Source organism: Eptatretus burgeri, chromosome 13, assembly GCF_056783735.1.
Source record: "Eptatretus burgeri isolate ZD-2024b chromosome 13, Ebu_testis_v1, whole genome shotgun sequence".
NCBI lineage: Eukaryota > Metazoa > Chordata > Myxini > Myxiniformes > Myxinidae > Eptatretus > Eptatretus burgeri.
In genome coordinates this window covers 59,792,537-59,807,332 of record NC_140973.1, presented here as the reverse complement: position 1 = coordinate 59,807,332, position 14,796 = coordinate 59,792,537, and the positions used below count along the sequence as shown (strand labels likewise).

The window sequence follows — 14,796 nt, the reverse complement described above, 5'->3', positions numbered from 1 at the left end:
TGATGAAAACCAGAAAAAGAACAGGGCCCAGAACGCTACCTTGACGAACTCCAGCCTGCACAGGAAGAGGGGATGAAAGAACTCCATTTAGGGCCACATCCAAGTCATGGACTTAGGGTGGCTGGTTCATGGTTTCAGCGCCCACAAGCTCATCGCTGGACTTGGTATTCCAACGCTGGTGGTGTGGCAAAGGAGATTGACCATGTCCTCATTGACGGTCGTTGGAGGATGATCCAGAACTGCAGGGTCTACCGGAGTGCTCAGTTCCTCAATACTGACCACAGGCTTGTTGTAGCAACTCTAAAGCTGCACCTTAAATCCTGGAGAATGGTACCATCCCAGCCTAGGCTGGATGTTGCCAAGCTCAGGGATGAGAGAGTAGCTGAGGAGTTTGCGAACAGGCTGAGTGGACACTTGGGGGGTCTGGGTGCTTTGGGGGGGGGGGGTCCTGAAGAGTTGTGGAGCGCCTTCAAGACCACCGTCCTTGATGTTGCCGGTGGATGTCTTGGAACTCACCGCAGGGCAAAGAAGAATTTTGTCTCTCGAGGGACACTGGATACCATTGATCAGAGTCGCAGGGCCAGGCTGAATGGCAGAGCTGAGCTGTTCAGGGAGCTGAGGCGTAAAACTGTACGTGCACTGAGGGTGGACAAGGAGGCCTATGTGCGAGGAATCTGTGAGGGGGTAGAGCATCACCTGTGGACAGGTGATTCTCGTCCCGCTTACAGGGGAATTCGCACATTACGTTCATCCAAGCCCATCCCTCGGAGCACTGCAGTTCGAGCAGAGAGTGGTAGGCTCTTGACAGAGGAGTCTGAAGTGAAGGCCCGCTGGGCCGGTTACTTTGAGCGGTTGTACCAGGCTGATTCCCCAGCTGTCGAGTTGGACGTCAAGGGTGTTACAATCCCTGTTGCTGACCCTCAAATCAACTGTGGTCCACCTTCGCTTGTGGAAACACGGACTGCGGTGAACCAGTTGAAACGGGGCAAAGCTCCAGGGATCTGTGTCATCCATGCCGAACTTCTCAAGGCTGGTGGAAATGCTGCACTCGTGTCGTTGCATGCAGTTTTGTGCTCTGCCTGGAACACAGGCATCATCCCAACTGACTGGAAGAGGGGCCTTGTTGTCCCTCTCTGGAAAGGGAAGGGTGATCGCCAAGACTGCAACAACTACCGAGGGGTGACGCTGCTCTCAGTGCCGGGCAAGGTCTTTGCTCGGATAATTCTTGATAGGGTTCGCCACCATCTGCTTGAGCACCAGCGTCCAGAGCAGTCAGGCTTTACACCAAAGAGGTCAACGATTGACCGTATCCTTGCACTTCGTGTCCTCACCGAACGCAGACGAGAGTTTCGGCAGGGGCTGCTTGCAGCCTATGTTGATCTCTGTAAAGCGTTCGATTCAGTGAATCGGGATGTCCTCTGGAGGATTCTTGGTCTTCGTGGGGTGCCACCAAAACTGATCGATCTGATGTCTGAACTCTACTCTGGTACTGAGAGTGCTGTGAAGTGTGGTGGTACCACCTCTGACTTATTTCCAGTTGTTACTGGAGTTCGTCAGGGACGTGTACTTGCCCCCACACTTTTCAGCACTTGTATGGACTGGATTTTAGGGAGGATGTCGGAGAGATCAAGTTGCGGTGCGTCATTTGGGAATGTCAAGATCTCGGACCTTGATTTTGCAGACAATGCAGTCATCTCTGCGAAGACTTTAGACATCCTTTTGGGGGCCCTCGAGGTGCTGAATGAGGAGTCGGAGCCGCTGGGATTACGGGTTTCTTGGGTCAAAACTAAGATCCAGGCTTTCGGTGACATCTTGGATGCTGCTGTCCTGTCTGTGTCTGTTTGTGGTGAGGATGTTGAGGTTGTGGAGAGATTCACTTACCTTGGCAGTGATATTCATGTCTCTGCTGGCTGTGAGTCAGAGGTCAATAGACGTCTGGGTCGGGCCTGGGGTCATGGATTCACTGGATCATGGGGTGTGGCGCTGCCGGTACCTGTGCGGGAGGACGAAAGTCCGAGTCTTCAGGTCCTTGGTACTTCCAGTCTTGCTCTATGGGTGCGAGACTTGGACTCTGACCAAGGATCTGAGACGGAGACTTAATTCCTTTGGTACCAGGTCTCTTCGGAGAATCCTTGGCTATCGCTGGTCAGATTTTGTATCCAACGAGCGGTTGCTGAGAGAGACTCGGATGAGATTTGTTACCTGCATAGTCCGTGAGCGTCAGTTGCGGCTGTATGGACATGTGGCTCGTTTTCCTGACGCTGATCCTGCTTACCAGATTCTCTCAGCGAGGGAGTCTCATGAGTGGAGGAGGCCAGTGGGTCTACCACGTGCCTCATGGTTGCAACAGGTTGACCATCATCTCAAGGAGATGGGGATGGGCCTGGCATCTGCCTGGGGGATGGCCAGACGGAGGCCCCTGCAGTACCTGCGGAAAGTGGACGCAGCGACGCGCTGTTCTGGCACTTGCTCCCATAACTGACCTGACCTGTTTTTGTGGGTAATCATATATTATATAATGATAAAATTTCAACTCATGAACGTGACCTCCAAATAATGTTGGATTTCAAAACTATTTGGCACACATTGTTTGACTTGGAACGGAACAAATTAGGGGGTGAAACATATTTCAAACTTTCATTTTTAAGGGCCACCCTTTTATTATTATATATAAAAATCAGTTTAACCCATGTCAAGGTTATAAAATTATTTCCAAATAACCTGCACAAAACGAGATTATTTATATACTTTATGTTTATTTTAGAGGATCCAACAGCGTGGTGCTCAGGTAGTGCACTTACCTTTGAATCTGCATTGGAGTTCGATTCCTGACTCAACTAAAAACTATCGGTCTGGTGTTTCGTAGATGCGGCGCGACATCACAGAGTGCCCAGTCCCTCGGACGGATGTTGAGCCGGTTATCCTGTTTGCAAGTATTTGCTGGTGGATGTTAACGATCCCAAGATGTATTTTGCGAACAGTCGGCAAGTTATCAATGGCACCCTCAACAAGTTAGAAATCCTTTCCCCGAGTCACCTCGATTCGAACGTCCTGCCTGGCCAACTGGTTCGGAAAGGCTAATTTTTATATCATGATTAAATCTTGACGTTATATATAATTATGCACTAGCTGAGATACAGCAGCAGGTCATTCTGTGTTCTACATTTGCAGACAAGTGCTTCAGTGGTAATTTTGTGACATGCACATGAATCTACACCATGGGCGCTTTTGTGCAAGCACGGGGCCTGTACCTCCTACCGAGAACAAACATCATCTTCTCCATTTTTGCCCTGAGGGCTGCCCTGCCGCAGGCCCGGCACTTTGTGCCAGCGCCAGCACCGAGATTCCTTTCCACACAGCCGAGCCTCTCCTCATCCACTCCTTTGGCCGTGAGCGGGACATATCGGTGCTGTCGATGTCCAGTGACAAGGTTGATCAGCGAAAGTGCAGGTAGATGGCAGCCGGTACTCATGCGTGACATGATCAAGTGAATCTGTTGTTTAGCCAGAAGCAATGAGTTTGTCACCCAGATGCATTAACGGTTGTATCTCATTAAAATATCTAATCTTTACTCTGAAACTTTTCAAACACTCACCCCCCCCCCCCAGCCACCACCACCACCAAGGAGTTAATTTTATCCTAGCATGCTTAATTTGAATATTGTGAGAACTTCAAATTGTCTCTTGTTAAACAGTCGTGCACGTGCCAGGCAGTCTTTTACAAGTGTGCGAAAGGTTAATAACAAATAAGTAAACACGCATTTAGAGAACGTTTGCAGTCGTTTTACACAAGATACATATATGTTGGCAATGGCCAAAAATCTGGGTTGATCTGGGTGTTTTGCAGGCCCATTTCCCAATCATGTTGAGCGCATTAAAGATCTAAGCACACATGCCAAGCCCATCCCCATCTCCTTGAGATGTCCGATGTCCAGAATCCAGTCCGTACAAGTGCTGAAAAGTGTGGGGGCCAGTACACACCCCTGACAAACTCCAGTAACGACTGGCAATAAGTCAGAGACGGTATCACCACATATCAAAGCACTCTCAGTACCAGAGTATAGCTCAGACATCAGATTGATCAGTTATGGTGGCACCCCACGAAGACCACGAATCCTCCAGATGGCATCCTGATTCACCGAATTGAACGCTTTGCAGAGATCAACATAGGCTGCAAGCAGCACCTGCCAAAACTCTCGTCTGCTTTTGGTGAGGACCCGAAGAGCAACGACACAGTGAATCGTTGACCTTTTTGGTGTAAAGCCTGACTGCTCTGGGTGCTGGTGCTCAAGCAGATGGTGGCGAACCCTTTCAAGAATGATCCGAGCAAAGACCTTGCCCGACACTGAGAGCAGCGTCACCCCTCGGTAGTTGTTGCAGTCCTGGTGATTACCCTTCCCTTTCTGGAGAGGGCAACAAGGCCCCTCTTCCAGTCAGTTGGGATGATGCCTGCGTTACAGGCAGAGCACAGAACTGTATGTAATAACAACAGTGCAGCATTTCCACCAGCCTTGAGAAATTCAGCATGGATGCCACAGCTCCCAGGAGCTTCATCCCATTTCAAGCGGTTCACCACAGCCTGTGTTTTCACAAATTAAGGTGGACCACAGTTGATTGGAGAGTCAGCAACAAGGATAGTGACACCCCTGGCATCCAACTCAACAGCTGGTGGGTCAGCTTGGTACAGCTGCTCAAAGTAACGAGCCCAGCGGGCCTGCACTTCAGATTCCTCTGTCAAGAGCCCACCACCCTCTGCTCCAACTGCAGTACACGGAGGGATGGGCTTGGAGGAACGCAATGCCTGAATTGCCCTGTAAGCAGGATGAGAATCACTTTACCACAGGTGATGCTTGACCCCCTCACAGATTCCTTATACATTGTCCTCCCTCAACACATGTACAGTTTTATGCCTCAACTCCCTGATCAGCTCAGCTCTGCCATTAAGCCTGGACTGCGACTCTGGTCAATGGTATCCAGTGTTTCTTGAGAGACAAAAATTCTTCTTCGCCCTCTGGTGAGTTCCAAGACACCCACTGGCAACATCAAGGATGGTGGTCTTGAAGGCACTCCACAACTCTAAGGATTTCTCAAAGCACCCAGACCCCCCCCAAATCCTCGCTTGTTCGCAAACTCCTCAGCAACCCTCTCATCCTTGAGCTTGCCAACATCCAGCCGAGGCAGGGATGGTACCATTCTCCCGGATTTAAGCTGCAACTTCAGAGTTGCCACAACAAGCCTGTGGTCGGTATTGAGGAACTGAGCACTTCGGTAGACCCAGCAGTTCTGAATTATCCTCCACCGACCATCAAGGAGCACATGGTCATTCTGCTTTGCCACACCACCAGCGTTGGGATACCAAGTCCAGCGATGAGCCTGTGGGCACTGAAACCATGAACCTGCTGCCCTAAGTCCATCACCTCTTTCATAGTCAAGGAACTTGGTGCTATTCTGGTTCACAATTCCAGAACCATAGGGACCAACACATGTCTCATAACCATCCCTATCAGTGCCAGTCGATGCATTGAAATCCCCCAAGACTGGAAGAGTATCTTGCTTGGGGAACTGAACAACCACAGACTCGAGCGCGGCATGGAATGTGTTCTTCACGGTGAGATAATTTGCCTCATTCGGAGCATATACAGAGACCAAGGAAATGACACCCAAGGAGTGATGATTCTTTTGTCTCATAATACACTCATTGACTGGTGTTACCTCGTTCATCATTGGAGTCAGCTTGTTGGACACAGCTAGAGCAACTCCTTGGGTGTGGTTACCATGAGAGCGACCAGACCAATAGTAGGTGTAACCACCCATCATGATCTCGCCACAATCCGGTCTCTGAACCTCAGAGTGCTGCAATACCGATGTTCAAACTCTTGAGCCCAGATAAGAGACAGGTGATCACCCTCTCTTGGGGATGGGACATTCCAGGCACCCACCCGAAGAGACCGCCTCAGGTTAACCCAAGGAGACCACCGTCTGAGGTACGACATCTCGGCACTACTCTGCCACACACCATCGCAATCTGACCCAGGATGCTTTCCCCGTGCTTTTCCTCCAATCAAGGAATTGGGTGTCCAAAGGCTTTGTCCCAATCCCATCATCTGGTGAGCTGCCCTGTGAAGGGCAGCAGCGCAGGAGGTACTCTCACGGAAAGTGTTTTCAGTTTTCTTTGCATTTGTGGGTTTGCGGAATGAAGAGTTTTATGGTGCCTGGAGTGCAAATCCTGTCACCAACCTTCTAAAATAAAAAAGTAACCAACTGTCAGAGGACGTCCGCAGACACAGTTGGGCACTCGATATGGATGGCCGTTGGCTCACAAGGAACTCCTCACCCCTTTGACAGGTTTTGTTTTTCATCCTGCTGGGTGTCCATATCATACACCCTCCTCACCAAGAAACCTGGTGGGAGAGACGGTTTCGTCACCGATAATCCGACCATGAAACAGGTCCATACAGGTTTACGTGGTACCTGTAGCAAGTCATAGATCTCATCTGGCCTGACTTGCAGAAGAGAGCCATCAAAATGTACATAAATAATGCAAATAAAGATACTCATCCTAAAATATAATACAAGGCTGTAGATGTGAACAGTTTGCACCATTCATAACCTTACCCAATAGAACAACAATGGTGTTAAAGCAATTACTCTCCATAAGACTAACTCTGAGGGTTTTCCATTTTTTTTTTTGTGAGTGTTCCCTTTCCTCTGTCTCGGCAGCACAAGGTCCGCTGAGAAACAAGAAGAAAAACGTGCGCGATCCCTTCACCAGCGTGGGCCGAGTCATCGATGCTCCCATCGTGGAACTTCAGGACACAAATGGCAAGAGTTTGGGTCACATGAGCCGCGCAGAGGCTCTTGGCAGGACTGGCAAGCTTTACCTGCGCCTCGTGGTTATTAACGAAAGGCGGGATCCGCCCATTTACCGCATGATGTCGAGCCAAGACATCCTTGCGATACAGATGGATAAACGTGCAAAGGATAAAGCCAACCCTAAGACCGGTTAGTATTTATATACTCTCTGGGTTGTCTAACCTGTCGACTTGCATCCAATAGTTTGACCATTTGTTCACACAATCCCTGCTACATGTTTCAGATATGGTATTGATAAAGAATAACCAACATATCACAGTCCATGTCCATCTGTAAGTTAGTTTTTTTTTTAATAACAAATTAGAAATTCCCTTAGAGATGAAGATTAGATATGTCGTTGAACTGCTTTTCATGCATACAGTTGTGCATCGGAATACACACCGTGTTTTGAAAATTACTTAAGCTGAGTATCTTTTTTAAAGAAAAAAAAATTTTTTTTTTAAACTTGCATATCCAACTCATATTGCATATGAGCTATCCCAACATTCACTTTAAGCAGCAGCTTTTGAACTTTTTACTTTAACCACTGTCAAAACTCCCTTCTAGCTGCATGTCAAACATATGACGTTTTGTTAAAATTTAATGCATGGAAAGCATGACTGGGCTTGCAGCACAACGGTTGATGAAATAACGGGAAGCATCCGATGTACGTGCATGGAGTTGAACCCAAATCCTTATAGAAAAACATGTCTGCCTTTCATCACCCATGCCTTTGTGTGATGTGAAGGAATCTTTTGCACAAAGGAGTTGCGCTTCACGTCATTGACCGAGAAAAGCCATCTCGGGGTAAAGCAGAACCAGGTTGTACGGTGGCTCCAAAAGGGCCCTTGCCACATTCGCATCACCATCACTCGAGGAAATAAAAGCACCAGTGTGGAGGACATGGTATGCTCATTTCACCAATGGTTTGTTCATAAAGAGGAAACACAATTGAGGGGCAGTATGGTCGGTGGAATTGGGTGAACGCTGTCGTTCTGTCTGTGTGGTCGATCTTGTCTGTTCAGCCTGACGGAGGTATGTAATCTTCTGAATGCCATTCCAGCTCGTTCTGTTTCACCAAGTGTCATTCTGAGTGATTGTGTGTGTGTGTAACCTGAAAAAATAATAAATTGCTCAACAAATCTTCGTCAAACTTTCAGCGATTCATCAGAGTGCTGGGAGTGTTTTCGGCAAAAACGTATTTGAAAATTTAGAAGAAAAACCATGTTGGATTTTTTATTTCTTTAAAAAAATCACGAAAGGTGCCTAAGTATTTATAGCAATGTGGAAGGTAATTTTAAATGAACCTCAACCCCATTCCTTTGTGGGTGTGGGGAAGTGTTTTTGGCCTCCACAAAAAAAAGGGAACAAAAACAAAATTTGATTTCTTCAAAATTTATTTGACTTGTATGCATTCCTGTACCACTGAATGGAATAAGTTAAAAGCAGGTGGCTGTGCTCAGGGTGCATGGGAAGCTTTTAGGAGGTAAAAACAAATTCTTAGTCCTGGGGTGGTGGGGAGTGTTCAGGGTGGGGAGAGCACCCCAATTTTCTCGATGTAAATGCGTATGTCGTAGCGCCACCTGGTGTAAGCCGGTATTACAAGTCAATAAAATACGCATTGGAGATTATAAAAAGTGGGGAAAATCAAGCAGTCTGTTGGAACGGGTTCTTTGTGAATTTGATAATAAAATTTCCCTCAAAACAACAATCTTTTCACTTAGTTGAAAGGAAATTGGTGTATGCACTGAAACCAACACCAAGATTGTTTTTTTATTTTTCAGAAATCCTGTCTTGATGAATTTCTCCATCCGTTGCTGGCAGACAGCGTTGCATTCATGTCCAATCCCAAGCTGGTGCAGAATGAACGTGCCATACTTTGCATAATACGAAAAATGACAGACAAGGAAATGGCACAAAACAGGAAATGGCAGTCAACGGAGCAGCAGAGTTCACAAACCCCAGCCGTGAAAGGTTCGGGTTTGGTCAGGAATCGAACCCAAGAGATTGAACAAAATTCATTGAATAGCCTTCCTCAACAAGGCTTCAAAGTTGAGAAATAAATGTTGATCAAAACTCATGCTGGACAGGATTCCAGTGGGCCACATTTTAAAATGATGCACAACATGGACATTCGGGGTTAAAGTTGGGACTTGATTAAAAAGTCATTGATGCATTGAAAGGAGTAAAGCCACTTCACGTTCCTTGGACGAATGAATAAAAAGTACATTTTGCTCACTTGCAAATGCTTTTGGTAGCTCTTTCAGCATCGATTTGATTGCTGTGATAATATTGGTCCACGTGGATGAAACACAGCTTTGGTTGATCGTCCTCGGAAAGGTTTTGGTCCAAGTCATGAACTGGTTGGCCTGATGTTCGAGTGAAAGTGATTTGAGCATGAATTTGAAATTTGTTCAGGGTGTCGGCGATAACTTGTCTACTCTTTACAAAGGACACCATGGGATCTATGTCCACTAAATATTGCTCGCAGATAGGACACCCGGCTTGATGTCCATCTGCGGGATGGCAGACATTGTAATGCAATGCCTCCCTGCAAAATATTAGTGCAACAGTTTGGTCAGGAATAAAACTCAGATTAGCAAATCAAAGGTAAGTGCGATACATCTGTACTATCCTGTCGAACATTGCCAGATATTAAAAGCATCAAAGAGGGAGAGATTGGTGTGCATTTAATTTTTGGATGTTCCAAACTTCTGAACAAATGACCAGATAAAGGAAGCTCTGTCAGTTATAATATTAACGAGTTACATACAATCACTTGCTTTCTGTTTAAATGGGATGTGCTCAATTTTGGTTTGTATTGTTAAAGTAAGGAAAGGATTTTCCAAAGTAAATAACCCTCCACTATGATAGACTGTATTTCTTTACAGAAGTAATAAACAAAACATTTTGTTTCTGCATTTTGATATTTGGGGATTTGCAGATCAGCTGTTGGTTTGCAGCATCCCGAGACCAGAACTATTATAATTGCAAGCTTCGTTAATCAAATGGCTCAGGATCAAATGCCCGGTTAGTTTGTTTTTATACAATGGCGAACGAGAGCCAACACACAGAACGTACAACAAGGGGAGCAGGAGGCGAGATTTGCTCGGCAGCAAATCGGTCAACTTGTCTATGTTGGTTCAACGACGAACAGCACTTTTACTTTAAACAAAATTCCTTGTAAACATACAGGAAAGGAAACCAAGGAACAAACATGGTAATGAAGGAAGGAATAATGGGGGGGGGGAGGATGACATATCGCAGACAGAGGGGGGGGGGAACCGGAGAGGAGATGGTAGAAGACAGAAAGATCACCGACCTACCTGCGGTGAGAGAGTGAGAGACCGAAAGACTCAGCCTCATACAATAGAGACATGAGGATATCTGTGGAAGAGGGATGGGGCAGGGTACATAGGGTAAACAAGATGGACATGACAGGGACTTTCAGGAAGGAAAGCAGGGAATTTGAAGGGGGTGGGTTTGGGGCAGATTAGCAGGGGTAGAAAAGATCATTGTTTTGGCTGGGGAAGAGAAGAGGTGGTGGTGAACAGCTGTTTTGGAGACCTGGAGGGAAGAGTCGGATTGAAGAGAGTGTGGGAGTTTGTTCCAAAGGGGGGAGAAAAGAAGAATGAAAGTGAAGGTGAGCAGTGATTCTTGATTTTGGTAGTTTTACCAGAAGGGGGTTGTTGGTGGATGGACCTTGAGCGCCTTGCTGAAATAATGGGGGGGGGGAAACCGGAGAGGAGATGGTAGAAGACAGAAAGATCACCGACCTACCTGCGGTGAGAGAGTGAGAGACTGAAAGACAGCCTCATAGCAGGAGATCCCAATGCTCCGAAATGCCTTGGTTTCCACAGCGTGAAGCTGACAAAGGTGAGAGGTGGGAGCACCAACCCAGAGGGGAGAGCAGTACTCCATAAGGCTGTGGATGAAAGCTTTGTATGTTGTCAGGAGCTCAGGTGTCCCAAGGAAGGACTTTGCACGACAAAGGATGCCCAGTCGGTGACTGGCTTTGGAGGCCAGCTTGGAAATGTGGTCTCAGGAAAGCCTATGGTAGATAGTGAGACCGAGAAGCTTGAAGCTTCTGTGTTCCCCCCCCCATCCCAAACTAATTTAATCCAGGGTTTAATTGCACCACACAAGAAAACGACCAACAGCACTTTTACTTTAAACAAATATTTCCTTGTAAACATACAGGAAAGGAAACCAAGGAACAAACATGGTAATGAAGGAAGGAATAATGGGGGGGGGGGGAAGGATGACATATCGCAGACAGAGGGGGGGGGAACCGGAGAGGAGATGGTAGAAGACAGAAAGATCACCGACCTACCTGCGGTGAGAGAGTGAGAGACCGAAAGACTCAGCCTCATACAATAGAGACATGAGGATATCTGTGGAAGAGGGATGGGGCAGGGTACATAGGGTAAACAAGATGGACATGACAGGGACTTTCAGGAAGGAAAGCAGGGAATTTGAAGGGGGTGGGTTTGGGGCAGATTAGCAGGGGTAGAAAAGATCATTGTTTTGGCTGGGGAAGAGAAGAGGTGGTGGTGAACAGCTGTTTTGGAGACCTGGAGGGAAGAGTCGGATTGAAGAGAGTGTGGGAGTTTGTTCCAAAGGGGGGAGAAAAGAAGAATGAAAGTGAAGGTGAGCAGTGATTCTTGATTTTGGTAGTTTTACCAGAAGGGGGTTGTTGGTGGATGGACCTTGAGCGCCTTGCTGAAATAATGGGGGGGGGAAACCGGAGAGGAGATGGTAGAAGACAGAAAGATCACCGACCTACCTGCGGTGAGAGAGTGAGAGACTGAAAGACAGCCTCATAGCAGGAGATCCCAATGCTCCGAAATGCCTTGGTTTCCACAGCGTGAAGCTGACAAAGGTGAGAGGTGGGAGCACCAACCCAGAGGGGAGAGCAGTACTCCATAAGGCTGTGGATGAAAGCTTTGTATGTTGTCAGGAGCTCAGGTGTCCCAAGGAAGGACTTTGCACGACAAAGGATGCCCAGTCGGTGACTGGCTTTGGAGGCCAGCTTGGAAATGTGGTCTCAGGAAAGCCTATGGTAGATAGTGAGACCGAGAAGCTTGAAGCTTCTGTGTTCCCCCCCCCTCCCAAACTAATTTAATCCAGGGTTTAATTGCACCACACAAGAAAACGACCAACAGCACTTTTACTTTAAACAAATATTTCCTTGTAAACATACAGGAAAGGAAACCAAGGAACAAACATGGTAATGAACAATTAACGATTATGCTATGCGCCAGCAAGGGGAGCTAAAGAACAAAGAGAGGGTATAAAATCAAATAGGAAGGATTAATAAGGAAATGAATCAAGCCTAATAGGATGCTAGCTCACAAGGAGTGAGGAAACAAAGAGGAAGATGGAGAGATAACCAAGAAGCTAAGGAGGTGGAAGACGAAGGCATCCATGGCCCACAAAACACTGCAGTGGCTTTATGGATTTGTGGGTGCAGGCAGAAGGAAGCCAGAAGTGCAGGAGTCGTGCACTTTGGCCGCACTCTGCCGATCCAACACCATTTCACCACCAGAACCTCTTTTACCCTCTCTCAAATCCTCAACCCGAATCTCCCACTTAACTTTCCCATTGTGATCAAGACAACTCTTCTTTCAAGATCTCTCTTCCTTTTCCCATGGGTGAGTGTCCATAAATTCTCTCTCCTGAAGCTTCACCCCAAATCACAGTTCCAATCAGCCCACCAATCAGTTGGCCGGCTCCATGCAAGTCAGTTGTTACCAGCACAGGGCACTTCACAGAAACTCACTTTCAAATTTCCTGGCATTCCCCAAGACGAAGTTCGTGCAGGTTTGGTCAAAAATTCTGGAATAAATAAATTTAGAAAAAAACCTACAAAATACAAAAGCATCTGCTGGCCATCAAAAACCTTCCCTACATGGCCCAATAATACAACATACTTCACCAAATCATCTTTATATCAAATAATGTCATTCAAACAAGTGAGGAAAAAGTCCATTTAATACTCTGTTTTGTACAAACATTTGACAATGTAGGAAAAATAAACCACTGATATTTTTCTTGAAACCAAAATAAGCAAACTTTGTGAGGAGGTCCTTCCGAAGCCCTCAAGCGTCGGATGTCACAAACAGTCCTTCGGTTACCTCCACAACAGGACTGCATCCCAGTCAGTCGGAGCAGTTGACTGGTTTTTAGGAAGGTCCTTTTTTATCCCTGTCAACCGGTGGTGAAATGTAAGCAGCAGACAGAGGGATTCCATGTGATGGAAAGCTTTTACCACCACGCTGCTTGTAACCGCTCAGATGTGAAGCCAGACTTCTTTTCCGCACTCGTTTTACCTTCAAAGGGCATCTGGATTAGTCAATGGTCATTTGCTTGCATGTCAGACTTGTCTGGTACAATTTTGTAATAATCATAAATGGCAAAACGTACAGCTGAGGCTCAGGAAAATCACGGACCGGATATGATGGTGATGCAACTGCCCCATAATGAGATGATGCCATTAAACAGCCAATCGGCTTCTTTTTTTTTCCAGGTTCTGAGACTCGTAATAACGCACACGCACGAATATATGAGACACAACACAGACGAGACAAACAACCACTGAGCTTGGGGGAAGTGCCATCACTTCCCGGGGCACTTTGGGTACCAGCGATGCCACAACAATGGCACCACCTTTCTCACCGCACTCAGTGGGGGCATTTCCTGAGGATTGCCCATGCTCTCATCCTTTTAAATGATGACCGTCAAGCAAGGAAGCAGCACATACCATTAAAAAAAGTCTTTGGTGTGACTTTTCTTTAGCATTTGTGGGGGTTCAAACTGCCAACCTCCCAGACTCAGAGCAGATGCTCTTAACCATGACACCACCAAGTCTAGTTGCTTTGTAAAGAGTGATGTACAGTGCAACAAACGACACTCCTGCTTGGGAAGTTTTCTTTCATCAGGGACAAAGACTACAGGAAGTACACTCTTATTGAAAGGACAATTTAATTTTTGCAGATGTTGAGGGAGATATGCTAACTGCTGTCAAAAGAAGGTGAAGTGACATTTTGGCCATGTATTCTCCTTCAGAGAGAGAGAGAGAGAGAGAGTGGAGGGAGCTGAAGATTAAGAGAATATATTGTTACGAATTCCCGCCCGTCGGCGTACGAACGACCGCGTCTAACCAATAGCGGTCGCTTCGCCCACCGAACGGACAATCCAGTCGTGACTTTCTGGAACAACACCAGAAACCAGTCAAGGGTGTGTTTTTAATCCCACCACGGCCCAGTCCGTATTCTACCCACGCAAAATAGGGTCAATCACCGAATATCGATATACCTAAGTACCTGTGCGGGTAACCTACCAAGGGACCGTACCTTGGCGAAGGCCTGCTTGGACACGAACCGCTTAAGTGGTCCGTTCCGTTTTGGGATAACCGAGTGGGTATTATCGCCAGACCTCACCGGACCAGATTCTATTTATCGGCTATTTAAAAACCAACTATATTCCGAGTGCAAGATGGGGCAGTTCAATGAGGGAATGGACGCAACGAACAGGTTTACTTTCACACAAGGACATTTATTATAATAAAGCACATATGCAATTAAACAAGGCAAAACACATATGCAATTATACAAGCAACAAAAGCACGACAAAAGAACTACAACCGTCTACTTATTATGTACAGTCACTTGCACTTAACAGCAGTTCCTACTTATTAGACGGGCCCACGGACACACGTACGCACACACACACACACACACCCAAGAAATGGTGGCAGAGGCCTTTAATAATGAGCTCTAGCTCGGAGGGCAGGTGAGTTGAAACCCAGAACCTATCTCGAACCTCTCCACCTCGTGTGGTCTTCAAGTTGTTCAGACCCGGGCTTCCGCGAATCCTCCCGCGCTTCTCAACACGTGCTGGTGAGACGAGGCGCCGATCCTTCCCGTCGATGCGTCGCTTCCCC

General features: G+C 46.9%; 2 protein-coding genes across 4 annotated transcripts in view; one reads left to right on the top strand and one right to left on the bottom strand.

Moving 5' to 3' along the window:
• MTIF3 (mitochondrial translational initiation factor 3) overlaps positions 1–9,772 on the top strand; it is a 36,645-nt gene extending 26,873 nt beyond the window's left edge. Inside the window, exons 2-6 of one of the 2 annotated variants that reach the window (XM_085852668.1) lie at positions 2,867–3,066; positions 3,172–3,450; positions 6,720–7,001; positions 7,600–7,757; positions 8,636–9,772. In XM_085852668.1, coding sequence (XP_085708794.1) covers positions 3,219–3,450; positions 6,720–7,001; positions 7,600–7,757; positions 8,636–8,914 — 951 coding nt within the window. In that variant the 5' untranslated portion in view covers positions 2,867–3,066; positions 3,172–3,218 and the 3' untranslated portion in view covers positions 8,915–9,772. The remainder of the gene's footprint in view (positions 1–2,866; positions 3,067–3,171; positions 3,451–6,719; positions 7,002–7,599; positions 7,758–8,635) is intronic. The other variant, XM_085852667.1, reaches the window with a different exon arrangement.
• A 2,231-nt stretch (positions 9,773–12,003) lies between these two features.
• LOC147014580 (transcription factor IIIA-like) overlaps positions 12,004–14,796 on the bottom strand; it is a 30,965-nt gene continuing 28,172 nt past the window's right edge. For both annotated transcript variants that reach the window (XM_085852653.1, XM_085852654.1), the window contains one exon: positions 12,004–13,183. In XM_085852653.1, coding sequence (XP_085708779.1) covers positions 13,037–13,183 — 147 coding nt within the window. In that variant the 3' untranslated portion in view covers positions 12,004–13,036. The remainder of the gene's footprint in view (positions 13,184–14,796) is intronic.